The 15,000-nt window shown below is 45.1% G+C and overlaps 2 protein-coding genes across 6 annotated transcripts in view; one reads left to right on the top strand and one right to left on the bottom strand.

Moving 5' to 3' along the window:
* Positions 1-76, bottom strand: part of ubxn4 (UBX domain protein 4) — a 70,556-nt gene extending 70,480 nt beyond the window's left edge. For both annotated transcript variants that reach the window (XM_061692213.1, XM_061692212.1), the window contains exon 1: positions 1-76. This exon is cut by the window's left edge and continues 115 nt beyond it. The gene's annotated coding sequence lies outside the window, so the exon portion shown is untranslated.
* The window catches only part of rab3gap1 (RAB3 GTPase activating protein subunit 1), a 156,421-nt gene continuing 141,487 nt past the window's right edge, over positions 67-15,000 (top strand). For 2 of the 4 annotated variants that reach the window (XM_061692207.1, XM_061692210.1), the window contains exons 1-7: positions 67-123; positions 206-261; positions 11,116-11,194; positions 11,274-11,403; positions 13,192-13,227; positions 13,855-13,933; positions 14,915-15,000. The exon at positions 14,915-15,000 is cut by the window's right edge and continues 34 nt beyond it. In XM_061692207.1, the coding sequence (XP_061548191.1) occupies positions 106-123; positions 206-261; positions 11,116-11,194; positions 11,274-11,403; positions 13,192-13,227; positions 13,855-13,933; positions 14,915-15,000 (484 nt within the window). In that variant the 5' untranslated portion in view covers positions 67-105. Of the gene's footprint in view, positions 124-205; positions 262-11,115; positions 11,195-11,273; positions 11,404-13,191; positions 13,228-13,854; positions 13,934-14,914 lie in introns of those variants that run through there. The other 2 variants (XM_061692208.1, XM_061692211.1) reach the window with 2 other exon arrangements.

A 15,000-nucleotide genomic window follows, 5' to 3' on the forward strand; every position in this document is an offset into this window, starting at 1 on the left:
AACTAACGCTCGAGCTGCGGTTGCTGCTTCTGTTGTCTCTCTCTCGCTCTCTCTCTCCGTCGAAGAAGACGAAGAAAACGAAGAAAGAAGAAGATTAACGTCAAAATGGCTGCTGTCACTGACGTGAGTCAAGATACATAGGCACAAATCATTAAATGAAAATAACGTCAACATCTGTGGTTCAATTTATTTTCGTCTATTACAGTCCGAAACAGAGGTGTTCGAGATCACAGATTTCACCACAGCATCTGAGTGGGAAAGGTATCGTACTGCCTTGCTTCTCTTGTACGTTTACTTGAAACATACGCACTTCGTGTCAGTTCAGATCATCACAGAGTTTCTCGTGGCATTTTATACAGATTACAGAGATTGCATTTGATCTCTCAAGAGAGATATCTTCCTTAATGTTAAGTGTCACTAACTTTGCATGTCCAACCATGTCTGATCAAGAGCTGACATCTGTTGGTGTTTTCCCCGTGTATGTTTTGTTATTACTTTATTTGCTTGGTTAAGAATATATTCCCAGCCAGTTGCACTGTCATATGAGGTCCAGTAAAAGATGCATCTAATTTAATTCTAAATTACTGCTCCATTTTGTAAGTCTGGTTCACAATGTCCGCGTCATACTCTGAACAGTGTGTAATAATTAGATTGTCTTGGAGTTAAATTAGATAATATATACTACCACACAAACAAACATGTTAAATTAATCTCTGTCAATGTCGTTCAAAACCAAACATTATTCTTATAACTCGAGGAGCCTCTGATTTTGTATTTTTTTAAATTTACACTTTGAATTGGCTGTATAAACCGTACACAAATAAAAATATGAAAACAAAATTTGTTCCCTTTTTGATTTTTTTTCCCAGGCATATTTATCACACTGAAATGTTTCAGATCATCTGACAAATACAACTCAATTAAATATAAAATGCAGTTTCTAATTTATGATTTTGGTTTTCTCCGTGCACTCCGGTTTCCTCCCACATCCCAAAAACATGCATGAATTGGAGACTCTAAATTGCCTGTAGGTGTGGATGTGGGTGCGAATGGTTGTTTGTTTGTATGTGCCCTGCGATTGGCTGGCAACCAGTTCAGGGTGTACCCCGCCTCCTGCCCGATGATAGCTGGGATAGGCTCCAGCACGCCCGCGACCCTAGTGAGGAGAAGCGGCTCAGAAAATGGATGGATGGATATACTACCACACAAACAAACATGTTAAATTAATCTCTGTCAATGTCATTCAAAACCAAACATTATTCTTATAACTCAAGGAGCCTCTGATTTTGTATTTTTTTTTAATTTACACTTTGAATTGGCTGTATAAACCATACACAAATAAAAATATGAAAACAATATTTGTTCCCTTTTTGATTTTTTTTTCCAGGCATATTTATCACACTGAAATGTTTCAGATCATCTGACAAAGACAACTCAATTAAATATAAAATGCAGTTTCTAATTTATGATTTTGGTTTTCTCCGTGCACTCCGGTTTCCTCCCACATCCCAAAAACATGCATGAATTGGAGACTCTAAATTGCCTGTAGGTGTGGATGTGGGTGCGAATGGTTGTTTGTTTGTATGTGCCCTGCGATTGGCTGGCAACCAGTTCAGGGTATACCCCGCCTCCTGCCTGATGATAGCTGGGATAGGCTCCAGCACACCCGTGACCCAAGTGAGAAGAAGCGGCTCAGAAAATGGATGGATGGATTTATTAAGATATTCAATTTGAAAAAAAAAACAATATTTGTTTTTGTTTGTTTTTAACCATAGATGCCCGAAAATGTGAACTGTCATCAAGTGTGTGAAATTTTCAAAAGATATGAGCATCTGGAGTCAAGTTCCATCAGCTTTTGATGTCACAGCGAATCATCAAAATTCACCACAGTCACGCCCTCTACTGAAACGTCACAATGTTTTTTTACAAAGCATAATCAACGTCTTGAGACTTTACTGACAAAGTTTCAGATGGATGTGCTCGGCGCTGTATAAAATTAGGCTTTTACACGATCAGTATTTTTGGGACCGATCAGTGAGTTTGACAGGAAATTCTCGGGAGTTGGTTGACATGATGATTAGGAGCAAGGTTGATATATTCTGTGTCCAGGAGACCAGGTGGAAAGACAGTATGGCTAGAGGTTTAGGGGTAGGGTTTATATTGGAGTAGAGGTTATTTTAAAAGAAGAGTTTGCTAAGAATGTCTTGGAGGTGAAAAGAGTATCAGATCAAGTGATGAGGCTGAAACTTGAAATTGAGGTTGTCATGTATAATGTAATTAGCGACTATGCCCCACAGGTGGGATGTGACCTAGAAATGAAAGAGATGTTCTGGAAGAGCTGGACAAAGTTCTGAGCATCCCAGACAGAGAGAGAGTCGTGATTGGTGCAGATTGTAATCGACATGTTGGTGAAGGAAATGGGTGTGATGAAGAACTAATGGGTAAATACGGCATCCAGGAAAGGAACTTGGAGGGACAGATGGTGGTAGACTTTGCAAAAAGAATGGAAATGGCTGGAGTGAACACTTTTTTTTTCCAAGAAGAGGCAGCAACATAGGGTGACCTACAAGAGCGGAGGTAGAGGATTACATTTTGTGCAGACGATGTAATCTGAAGGAGGTTACTGACTGTAAGGTAGTGGAAGGGGAGAGTGTGGCTAGACAGCATAGGATGGTGGCGTGGAAGATGACTCTGGTGGTGGGTAGGAAGATTAAGAAGACAAAGGCAAAGCAGAGAACCATGTGGTGGAAGCTGAAAAAGGAAGAGTGTTGTGCAGCTTTTTGGGAAGAGCTGAAACAGCCTCTCAGTGGACAGGAGGAGCTTCCAGAAGACTGGACCACTAAAGCCAAGGTGATCAGAGAGACAGGCAGTAGAGTACTTGGTGTATCTTCTGGCCGCAAAGGAGAGAAGGAAACTTGGTGGTGGAACCTCAAAGTACAAGAAATCATACATGGAAAGAGGTTAGCTAAGAAGAAGTGGGACACTGAGAGGACCGAGGAGTGGCGAAAGGAATACATTGAGATGCGACATAGGGCAAAGGTGGCAAAGGCCAAACAAGAGGCATATGATGACTTGAATGCCAGGTTGGACACTAAAGAAGGAGTAAAGGATCTATACAGGTGGGCCAGAGAGAGGGATAGAGATGGGAAGGATGTGCAGCAGGTTAGGGTGATTAAGGATAGGGATGGAAATATGTTGACTGGTGCCAGTGTTGTGCTGGATAGATGGAAATAATACTTTGAGGAGTTGAAGAATGAGGAAAATGAGAGAGAAGGAAGAGTAGAGGAGCCAATTGTGGTGGACCAGGAAGTGGCAATGATTTGTAAGGGGGAAGTTTGAAAAGGCATTAAAGAGGATGAAAAATGAAAAGGCAGTTGGTCCTGATGACATTCCTGTGGAGGTATGGAAGCATCTAGGAGAGGTGGCTGTGGAGTTTTTGACCAGCTTGTTCAACAGGGTTGTAGCAGGTGAGAAGATGCATGAGGAAAAGTGTGCTGGTGCCCATTTTTAAGAACAAGGGTGATGTGCCGAGCTTTGGTGAGACACACACAGTTATGAGAAAGAGTAGTGGAGGCTCGACTCAGGACAGAAGTGAGTATTTGCGAGCAACAGTATGGTTTCATGCCTAGAAAAAGTACCACAGATGCATTATTTGCCTTGAGGATGTTGATGGAAAAGTACAGAGAAGGTCAGGAGGAGTCTTTGTGGATCTAGAGAAAGCATATGACAGAGTACCCAGAGAGGAACTGTGGTACTGCATGCGGAAGTCTGGAGTGACAGAAAAGTGTGTTAGAATAATACAGGACTTCTATGAGGACAGCACAACAGTGGTGAGGTGTGCTGTAGGTGTGACAGAGGAGTTTAAGGTAGAAGTGGGACTGGGATCAGCCCTAACCCCCTTCCTGTTTGCAGTGGTGATGGATAGGCTGACAGATGAGGTAAGACTGGAATCCCCGCGGACAATGATGTTTGCAGATGACATTGTGATCTGCAGGGAGCAGGTGGAGGAACAGTTAGAAAGGTGGAGGCATTCACTGGAAAGGAGAGGAATGAAGATTAGCCGAGGTAAAACAGAATATATGTGCATGAATGAGAGGAGTGGTGGGGGAAGAATGAGGCTACAGGGAGAAGAGATAGCGAGGGTGGAGGACTTTAAATACATCCAGAGGAGAGAGAGTGAGTATATTGGTAGAAGGCTGATGAGGAAAGAGCTGCCAAGCAAGAGAATGAGAGGAAGACCAAAGAGAAGGTTGATGGATGTCGTGATGGAAGACATGAGGGCAGTTGGTGTCAGAGAGGAGGATGCAGGAGATGGGCTTACATGGAAAAGGATGATACGCTGTGGCGAGCCCTCACGGGACAAGTCGAAAGGAAAAGAAGAAAAAGTTCATTGACTATATACAGTGGGTACGGAAAGTATGCAGACCCCCTTAAATTTTTTACTGTTTTTTGCAGCCATTTGTTAAAATCCATCCATCCATTTTCTGAGGCGCTTCTCCTCACTCGCGGGCGTTCTGGAGCCTATCCCAGCTATCATCGGGCAGGAGGCGGGATACACCCTGAACTGGTTGCCAGCCATTCGCAGGGCACATACAAACAAACAACCATTCGCACTCACATTCACACCTACGGGCCATTTCGAGTCTCCAATTCATGCATGTTTTGTGGATGTGGGAGAAAACCCACGCTGGCACGGGGAGAACATGCAAACTCCACACAGGCGGGGCCGGGGATTGAACCTTGGTCCTCAGAACTGTGAGGCTGACGCTCTAACCAGTCGCCTACCGTGCCGCCATTTGTAAAAATATATTTTTTATTTTTTTCCCTCTTTAATGTACACACAGCTCCCCAGGTTGACAGAAATTTTTTTTATTGTTGAATTTTTTGCAGATTTATTAAAAAAGAAAAACAGAAATATCACACAGCCATAAGTATTCAGGCGCTTTGCTCCGTATTTTGTAGAAACACCCTTTTGAGCTAATACAGCCATGCGTCTTTTTCACACCTGGATTTGGGAATCCTCTGCCATTCCTCCTTGCAGATCCTCTCCAGTTCTGTGAGATTGGATGGTGAACGTTGCTGGAGAGGCATTTACAGGTCTCTCCAATGTAATGCTCTCGCCTGATGGCACCGTGACCCCCAAACCCCAGACTGAGCTGCATCGCTTTCTCTGCTCCCCTGCCGAGACAGGGGGATGCCAGATTTAACTTTGTACAGCCAGTCTGAAGTAACTCATCAAAGCTGAGACACGGACACCTGGTTTCTCACTCGAACACTTAAGTTAATTCACTTTTACCCACAGCCAGCCTGAAGAGTCCCACCAACAAAGACTTCTCATTTTTTGGGACACTGGCTTGATGACCCAGTAGGTGAGGAACCTGCTGTTTGGGGGCGGCGGAAAGCTACTGCAACTCCGGAGGAACAAATCACAATCTTCACTGGACTTTAATGTTATATAATATTAAGAACTTTGCGTGAACGTCTTAGTGTTACCATCACAATAGTGCCACTATTGATTTTATTTCTTCAAATTTGAATGTCTGATGTCAAATCTGATGTCCCCTCCTTGAGCCGTCACCTTGTCGTGGTGGAGGGGTTTGCGTGTCCCAGTGATCCTAGGAGCTAAATTGGCTTTATGCCCCTGGCAGGGTCACCCATGACAAACAGGTCCAAGGTGAAGGACCAGACAAAGCACGGCTCAAAGACCCATAATGATGACGACAAACAATGGGCTTCGTTTTCCCTTGCCCGGACGCTTTTCCCCACTGGAGCAAGGCCTGGAGGTGGGGCTTGAAGGCAGCGCCTGGTGGCCGGGCCTGCACCCATGGCACAGCCCGAAAGGGTAACGTGGTTCCCCCTTCCCATGGGCTCACCAGCTGTGGGAGGGGCCATAGGGGTCGGGTGCAGTGTGAGCTGGTCGGTGGCCGAAGGCGCGGACCTTGGTGATCCAATCCCCGGCGACAGAAGCTGGCTCTAGGGACGTGGAATGTCACCTCTCTGGCAGGGAAGGGGCCCGAACTGGTGTGTGAGGTCGAGAAGTTCCGACTCGATATAGTCGGACTCGCCTCCACACACAGCTTGGGCTCTGGTACCAGTCCTCTCGAGAGGGGTTGGACTCTCTTCCACTCTGGAGTTGCCCACGGTGAGAGGCGCCGAGCAGGTGTGGGTATACTTATTGCCCCCCGTCTCGGGGGGCAATACACCTCGGTGTTCACCTCGGTGGACAAGAGGGGAGCCTCCCTCCGCCTTCGGGTGGGGGGACGGGTCCTGACTGTTGTTTATGCCTATGCACCAAACAGCAGTTCAGAGTACCCACCCTTTTTGGAGTCCTGGAGAGCGCTCCCGCTGGGGACTCCATCGTTCTGCTGGGGGACTTCAATGCTCACGTGGGCAATGACAGTGAGACCTGGAAGGGCGTGATTGGGAGGAACGCCCCCCCCGATCAGAACCCGAGCGGTGTTCTGTTATTGGACTTCTGTACTTGTAACAGATTGTCCATAACGAACACCATGTTCAAGCATAAGGGTGTCCACACGTGCACTTGGCACCAGGATACCCTAGGTCGGAGTTCGACGATCGACTTTGTGGTCGTGTCATCGGACTTGCGGCCGCATGTCTTGGACCCTCGGGTGAAGAGAGGGGTGGACCTGTCAACTGATCACCACGTGGTGGTGAGTTGGCTTCGATGGTGGGGGAAGATGCCGGTCCGACGTGGCAACCCCAAACGTATTGTGAGGGTCTACTGGGAACGTCTGGCAGAATCCCCTGTCAGAAGGAGTTTCAACTCCCACCTCCGACAGAACTTTGCTCATGTTCCGGGGGAGGCGGGGGACATCAAGTCCGAGTGGTCCGTGTTCCGCGCTTCCATTGCTAAGGCGACCGAACGGAGCTGTGGCCGTAAGGTGGTCGGTGCCTGTCGTGGCGGCAATCCCTGAACCCGTTGGTGGACACAAACGGTGAGGGATACCGTCAAACTGAAGAAGGAGTCCTATCAGGCCTTTTTGGCCTGTGGGACTCCTGAGGCAGCTGATGGGTACCGGCTGGCCAAGTGGAAAACAGCTCTGGTGGTCGCTGAAGCAAAAACTCGGTGAGGCCATGGAGAAAGACTTCCGAACTGCTTTGAGGAAATTCTGGTCCACCATCCGGCGTCTCAGGAGAGGAAAGCAGTGGACCACAACACTGTGTATAGTGGGGATGGGGTGCTGCTGACCTCGACTCGGGACGTTGTGAGTCGGTGGGGAGATTACTTCGAAGACCCCCTCAATTCCACCGACACGCCTTCCCATGAGGAAGCAGAGTGTGGGTTCTCTGAGGCAGACTCTCCTATCTCTGGGTTTGAGGTCACCGAGGTAGTTAAAAAGCTCCTCGATGGCAGGGCCCCGGGGGTGGATGAGATTCGCCCGGAGTTCCTAAAGGCTCTGGTTGTTTTGGGGCTGTCCTGGTTGACACGCCTCTGCAACATCGCGTGGACATCGGGGACAGTGCCTCTGGATTGGCAGACTGGGGTGGTGGTCCCCCTTTTTAAGAAGGGGGACCGGAGGTTGTGTTCCAATTACAGGTGGATCACACTCCTCAACCTCCCCGGTAAGGTCTATTCAGGGGTGCTGGAGAGGAGGGTCCGTCGGGAAGTCGAATCTCAGATTCAGGAGAAGCAGTGTGGTCTTTGTCCTGGCCGTGGAACAGTGGACCAGCTCTAGTCCCTTGGCAGGGTCCTCGAGGGTGCATGGGAGTTCGCCCAACCAGTCTACATGTGTTTTGTGGACTTGGAGAAGGACTCCGCCAAGGCTGCCCTTTGTCGCCGATTCTGTTCATAACTTTAATGGACAGAATTTCTTGGCGCAGCCGTGGCGTAGAGGGGTTCCGGTTCGGTGGCCTCAGTATTGCATCTCTGCTTTTTGCTGATGATGTGGTTCTGTTGGCTTCATCAAGCCGTGACCTCCAACTCTCACTGGAGCAGTTCACAGCAGAGTGTGAAGCGGCTGGGATGAGAATCAGCACCGCACTCTCCAGGTCGGGGATGAGATTCTGCCCCAATTGGAGGAGTTCAAGTATCTTGGGGTCTTGTTCACGAGTGAGGGAAGAATGGAACGGGAGATCGACTGGCGGATCGGTGCAGCTTCTGCAGTGATGCCGACTTCGTATCGGTCCGTTGTGGTAAAGAAGGAGCTAAGCCGAAAGGCGAAGCTCTCAATTTACCGGTCGATCTACGTTCCTACCCTCACCTATGGTCACGAGCTGTGGGTCGTGACCGAAAGAACAAGATCCCGGATACAAGCGGCCAAAATGAGTTTCTTCCGCAGGGTGTCTGTTAGAGAGAGGGTGAGAAGCTCGGTCATCCGGGAGGATCTCATAGTAGAGCCGCTGCGCCTCCACATCGAGAGGAGCCAGATGAGGTGGCTAGGGCATCTGATTCGGATGCCTCCCGGATGCCTCACCGGTGAGGTGTTCTGGGCACGTCCCACCGGGAGGAGACCCCGGGGACGACCCAGGACACGCTGGAGAGACTACGTCCTTCGGCTGGCCTGGGAACGCCTCGGTATCCCCCCGGAAGAGCTGGATGAAGTGGCTGGGGAGAGGGAAGTCTGGGCGTCCCTGCTAAAGCTACTTCTCCCGCGACCCGACCCGGATAAGCGGTAGAAAATGGATGGATGGATGGATGGATGTCAAATCTGTTTTTCAACTGAACCGGATGAGATATTTCACCCCACACAAGACAAATGCCACATTGCAAATATTAGTTTGCATATTAATAAACACATACAATTGAAACTTTTGTTACAGGGATGAAAGAGGATGGAAAATGGTCTCGTTATCTTAAATCCAATAATTAATATTTTATACCACTGGTTTTAAACCACAAAATAATCCTAGGGTGGAAAAGTAACATTAAGAGGGGGTGGGGGTGGGGGGAACCACCCCCTTGGCCGCTGGCCATGGAGCCACCTTTGTTGAGAGCTGGCACTCATTTAACCAACTTGCCGAAGACTGGCTCAGCCAGGAAAGCCCCACCTCTGTGACGAGGACACATCGGACCCTTCCCCACCACAGGGCATCCTGCCAGTGCTCCCAGCTACCCCTTTTGGGTGCCTGGGCTAACTCCGTTGGGAAGGAAGCTGGGCAGCACTAGTCCACTCCGAACGTCTTGCGAAAAGTGACATACGGGCTCCGGCAGCCCTGCCTGGGAACTTTTTTTTTTTTTTTTTTTTTTTTTCCTGCTCTTCTTTTTTTCCCCCCAAATCCACCTGTTCCCCGTGCGGACCCGACCGCCCAAACATTCGGGAGCTCGACCAGCCTGCCTAAATTCTGTTCCACACGACGTAAATCCAGTTTGTGGTCTACTAAAAGTACAGGATAGTGCATATTTGGGTTTCAATTAATTAGAAAAGGAACCCCCAGCTATATACATTGTCAATACTTTCTAAATCCACCCTCATAGCACAAGTAGGCTTTACACGATCGGGATTTTTGGGGCTGATCAGCAAGTTTAAAAAAACGATAACCTATCACCAATCGATCACAAGGTGGATGAAATGACCTGTTCATTTACTGTCAGTGATGCCAGTAATGCGTTTGTAACGCGTTACACAAAATATGTGGTCCGGGTGACGTCAGAAGTAATCTAACACGGGGCACGGGGAGAACATGCATACTCCACACAGGCGGGGCCGGGATTTGAACCCAGGTCCTCAGAACTGTGAGGCAGATGTGATATTTCAGTTTTTCTTTTTAAATAAATGTGCAAAAATTTCAACAGTAAAATGTTTTTTCTGTCATTATGGGGTGCTGTTTGTACATTAATGACTACAACTATCTGGTTCCTCGGGTCAAGCCACTTCTGAACCTGAGCCCACATAGGAAGTGTCTCAGCTGAGCCAAGGAGAAGCAGGACTCTTTTACAATGAAAGTAAAGTGTGCCTTTCATTCGGGAATCAAGGTCCAAGGGTTTGGAGGGAGACAAGTGAAGAACAGAACCCAAACTGCTTGAGGTCCAGTGTGAAATATCCTCAGTCGGTCATGATTTGGGGTGCAATGTCCAGTACAGATGGTGGTAAACTCTTCTTTCTTAAATCCAAGGTCACCGCAACAGTCTACCAGAATGTTTTAGAAGACTTTATGATTCCTTCTGCTGAGGATCTGTATGGAGATGCAGATTTCATCTTCCAGCAGGACCTGGCCCCTGCCCATGCCGCCAGAAGCACCAAAACCTGGTTTGATGCCCATGCCATCATAGTGCTTGACTGGCCATCCAACTCTAAACCCCATTGAGACTAAATGGGGTATTATCGAGAGGAAAATGAGGCGCACCAGACCCGAAAACAGAGAACTGACAGCAAGCATCAAGGAAATCTGGGCTTCCATAACTCTCAGGCAATGCCACAGGCTGATTGCCTCAGTGCCACGGCCCATCGAGGCATATATATAATATATTTTTTTTAAAATGTTTTTTGCAAAAACTGAGCAGTAAATGATTTCTTCAGAGTATTAAAATTTTTTTGAATTCCTGATTTTGTGGGTTTTATGAACTGGAAACCCAAATTATGTAACAATAAACAAATACTTGAAATTGTTTAAAATGTGGGCCCTGAATCTATAATCTATCAAAGTTTAACTTTTTGAATGGAATTATGGAAATAAATAAACTTCCATGATATTCTACTTTTTTGGAAAGGTTCTGTATGTTTCCTTCAATGTTCCAGGTCTTGATGGTATAGACCAAGTTTTAAGTCAATCGGATGAATGCTCTAGGATAAGTTCGTAAAAGTATGACCCAAGTGAATGGCAAAAATATGCCAAAATTGCACCTTCCAAAAATCATAACTCAATTCCTGTTCATTTTAGCAAATGGCTTCTGCTGACTTTTTTCTAGGTCACAGGGTGCCACACGTGCCCCCAAATTTTCATAGACTTAGGCAAAACTCTCTGCAGCTAGTGCTCTATAGTGGAGTTTGTGGAGGATGGGTGTGATGTGGTCGGGGGTCCGTGTTTTGGACGCACTTGAGTTTGTGTTTTTTTACTGAAGATATTCTGAACTCTGATCTTTGCTCATGTCAATGTGACATTTATGTCCAACTAATCATTTGTGTTGACATGAAACCTTGTTTTCACAACTTGAAGGTTTGTGTCCAGGGTTGAGGAAGTATTAAATGAATGGAAGCTAATTGGAAACTCTACCGGGAAGTCAGCCAAACAACTGGTAAATTGATTTCAAATGTTGAGCTAAACAACTGTTATTGAGTCTTCTGTTTGACAGTGGTCCTTCTTTGTTTGCACAGGGTGACTATACAAGTGGAACTTGGGAGGAGAGATCTCAGGAGATTAATTTTGTGGATTTTAAATTCTCCATAACCCACTACGCATTGGTGCAAGAGCATGAGAACAATGCAAATCATGAAGTGGAGGAAGGTATGGTCTCTTGTGTTTCTCAAATACCAGTCAGTATCTCAACTCAAATCCCCATTTACTATATTGTTCTTTAATTTTGTATAATTGACAATGCTGATTGTAATCGCTCAAGGGAAAACTCATTTTCCACTCTACGATCAAACCTTTATTTATACAGAACATTTCATAATTTAAAAGCAACACAAAGTACTTCGCAAAACAAATGATTAAAGACATAAACAGCCCTCTCATCCCATCTGCAGTCTCTGAACCCCTGGAACATGTGTGTGTGTGTGTGTGTGTGTGTATGGAAAGTATTCAGACCCCCTTAAATTTTTCACTTTGTTATATTGCAGCCATTTGCTAAAATCATTTAAGTTCATTTTTTTGTCGACTGCATCTCTGGAGCTCAGCCACAGTGATATTTGGGTTCTTCTTTACCTCTCTCACCAAGGTTCTTCTCCCCCAATTGCTCAGTTTGGCCGGACGGCCAGCTCTCGGTAGGGTTATGATCGTCCTAGATGTCTTCCATTTCAGGATTATGGAGGCCACTGTGCTCTTAGGAACCTGAAGTGCAGCAGAAATTTTATTTTTTATTTTTTTGTCTAAATACTTATGGCTGTGTGATATTTCAGTTTTTCTTTTATAATAAATCTGCAAAAAATCAACAATTAATATTTTTTTCTGTCAATATAGGGTGCGGTGTGTACATTGAGGGGAAAAAAACGAAACTTAAATGATTTTTGTAAATGGCTGACAGATATATATAATATAACAGAGTGAAAGATTTAAGGGGCGGCACTGTGGCTGACTGGTTATAGCGTCAGCCTCACAGTTCTGAGGACCCGGGTTCAATCCCCGGCCCCGCCTGTGTGGAGTTGCATGTTCTCCCCGTGCCTGCGTGGGTTTTCTCCGGGCACTCCGGTTTCCTCCCACATCCCAAAAACATGCATGAATTGGAGACTCTAAATTGCCCGTAGGCATGACTGTGAGTGCGAATGGTTGTTTGTTCCTATGTGCCCTGCGATTGGCTGGCAACCAGTTCAGGGTGCACCCCGCCTCCTGCCCGATTACAGCTGGGATAGGCTCCAGCACGCCTGCAACCCTAGTGAGGAGAAGCGGCTCAGAAAATGGATGGATGGATGGATGAAAGATTTAAGGGGCTTTGAATACTTTCCTTACCCACTGTATATCTGCGATTCACGTTTTTCAATACACAAATATATCCTCGATTTACAGGGTTTTCAAATCCACAAATATATCAGCGATTTACACGTTTTTCAAATCCACAATTTACATTTTTTCGAATCCACAAATATATCCGCCACAAATATATCCGCCAAGTTTTTCAAATCCACATTATTTCCACGTGTTTTTCAAATTCATATCCGCGATTTACACGTTTTTTAATGTTGTGTATGCATTTTTCATGACTGATCATTTGTAAATATTCAATTTTGCTCGTGAATTGTTGAAAGTGCATTTGTGGATCAGCGGGCACGTGCATTTATTTTTGAGACAAGCATAACTCAGTTTTAAGATTCAACCATGTAGGGAGGCCCTCCCTCCATCCGCTAGGTGGCAGTGTTTCTGTCTCTGTTGATGACTTGACTGGAAGTCATTTTTATAGGAATCCAAGTCTATGGTCCGGCTGAACAAGGTGGACAACCAGTAGCCCCGTCATTAGTCAGTAAAACATAAAGAAATCACCTTCCTCATCTGTCAGCAAGATACAAAAAACAGCTTATTATTAGTGTTTAAATAACAGTCTCTCTCCCTCTTTCTCTCTCTCTCCCTTCTCTCTCTCAGAAACACTGCTGCCTCCTGGATCGGAGGACTTCCCACGTGATATAATTTTTTTTTTCTTTAACTTGAAACTGCGTTACGTTTGTCACACACACAAAAATATGCGCATGCCCGGTGATCTACAAACGCACCTCCAACAATTCACAAGCAAAATTGAATATTTACAAATGAAAAGTCATAAATGCACACACAACATAAAACAAACAAAAAAAACACATGTAAATCGCGGAAATATTTGTGAATTTGAAAAAACATGCAAATTTGTGGATTTGGAAAAACTTGTAAATCGCGGATGTATTTGTGGATTTGAAAAACGTGTGAATCGCAAATATATTTGTGGACTTGATAAAAACGGGCAAATAATTTTGAGACATCTCTCTTCGCATATGAGGCCGCTCTCATACGACAATAGACAATTACATTTTTAATCAGGTTTCATCCATTTTTTTTGTGGCTTTCCATTAAATTTTTGTCGTGGTAAAGATACTCAGTACTCTATCCTCACCAGCCTAAAATGCATGGGCCTGCAAAATGACACACCTTTGTCTGCAACACTCATCTTTGGTAGACAATAATAAACTGGACCACATTTTAGATCTATTAATAACATTGGATAATTCTTTCATAATGAAAAAAGCATAAAGGATACTTTTTGTTTGTTTACAGCTACCTTTCCCTTCGCAATGCAGGACCTTTTGTCCACTAGTAATGACTTCCCTCCTCGAGCTCACTGCTTGGTCAGATGGTGAGTTTCTGCATCTGTTGTATCCTATTATCAAGGAATATTTGACAAAAGAATACTGTCAAGATTAAAACATCATGTAAAGTAAAATCGGTCTTTGTATGACACACATTGATTGACCACAACTTAAATTTTAACTTTTTGAACTTTCTCATGTTTGTTCCAACATTAAACTTGTACTTCGCTACTGTTACTTAACTAGATTTTCAGGTTTCTGTACTTGAGTATTTACTTTTGTGGCAACTTTTTACTTTTACTCCTTACTTTTTAAACACATCTGTACTTTCTACTACTCACATTTTAAAAATGATCTTGTTACTTTTAAAACCCTCTAAAGTTAGCGACGACGCGATGTAAAAAGCAGAATGCCAAAAAACTGGAAACCGGAATTCAGCGAGCCAAGCGCATCATAGGCATCGTAGATACGACACTCCACTTTCAGCCGTGTGCCTACAACGATGCTAAGATAGAGGGGCAAAGTATCTTCTCATTCCATGTAGCTAAGCTAGTGGGGGCAAAATGTCGGCACAATCCATGTTTGTGGAAACCAAAATAATGATGCCTGCACATTGTGCTGCGTAGGGCGTACGGTTGCACACACGTCACACAAACTCCGAACTCGGAATAACCTTTCATCGCTAATAATATTTTTTTGGCTCTTTTTTCAAAAGTGCCTGCATTGAATGAACCACATTTGTTCTGTAGAAAGCAAGGTTTTTTAAGTCTGGCTCGCTGATAGTAAATTGTCACGTTTGAGCATAAATTCCATCGCATTTTTTTTTGTCTAAGCCAACCTGTTTTGATTTTTTTTTTGTCCATTGTTACCCCCAGAGAAAGCATGCCAATCATCTGGAGAGAAATCTCACGATCTGTATTTTATTATTGGGTTGCAAAATGTCAATTTACTTTTTACTTTGTTCCTCAAAAGTGAAGATGTAGATAACCAAGTCAAGTCAACACACTTGTTTCTATCTCTGGTGACAGGTACGGAATACGAGAGTTTATCGTCATATCCCCAGGAGCCAATGTCGAGGCTATCATCAGCGAGTCCAAATGTAATTTGCTTCTAA

This window comes from Phycodurus eques, chromosome 12 (assembly GCF_024500275.1).
Source record: "Phycodurus eques isolate BA_2022a chromosome 12, UOR_Pequ_1.1, whole genome shotgun sequence".
Classification (NCBI taxonomy): Eukaryota; Metazoa; Chordata; class Actinopteri; order Syngnathiformes; family Syngnathidae; genus Phycodurus; species Phycodurus eques.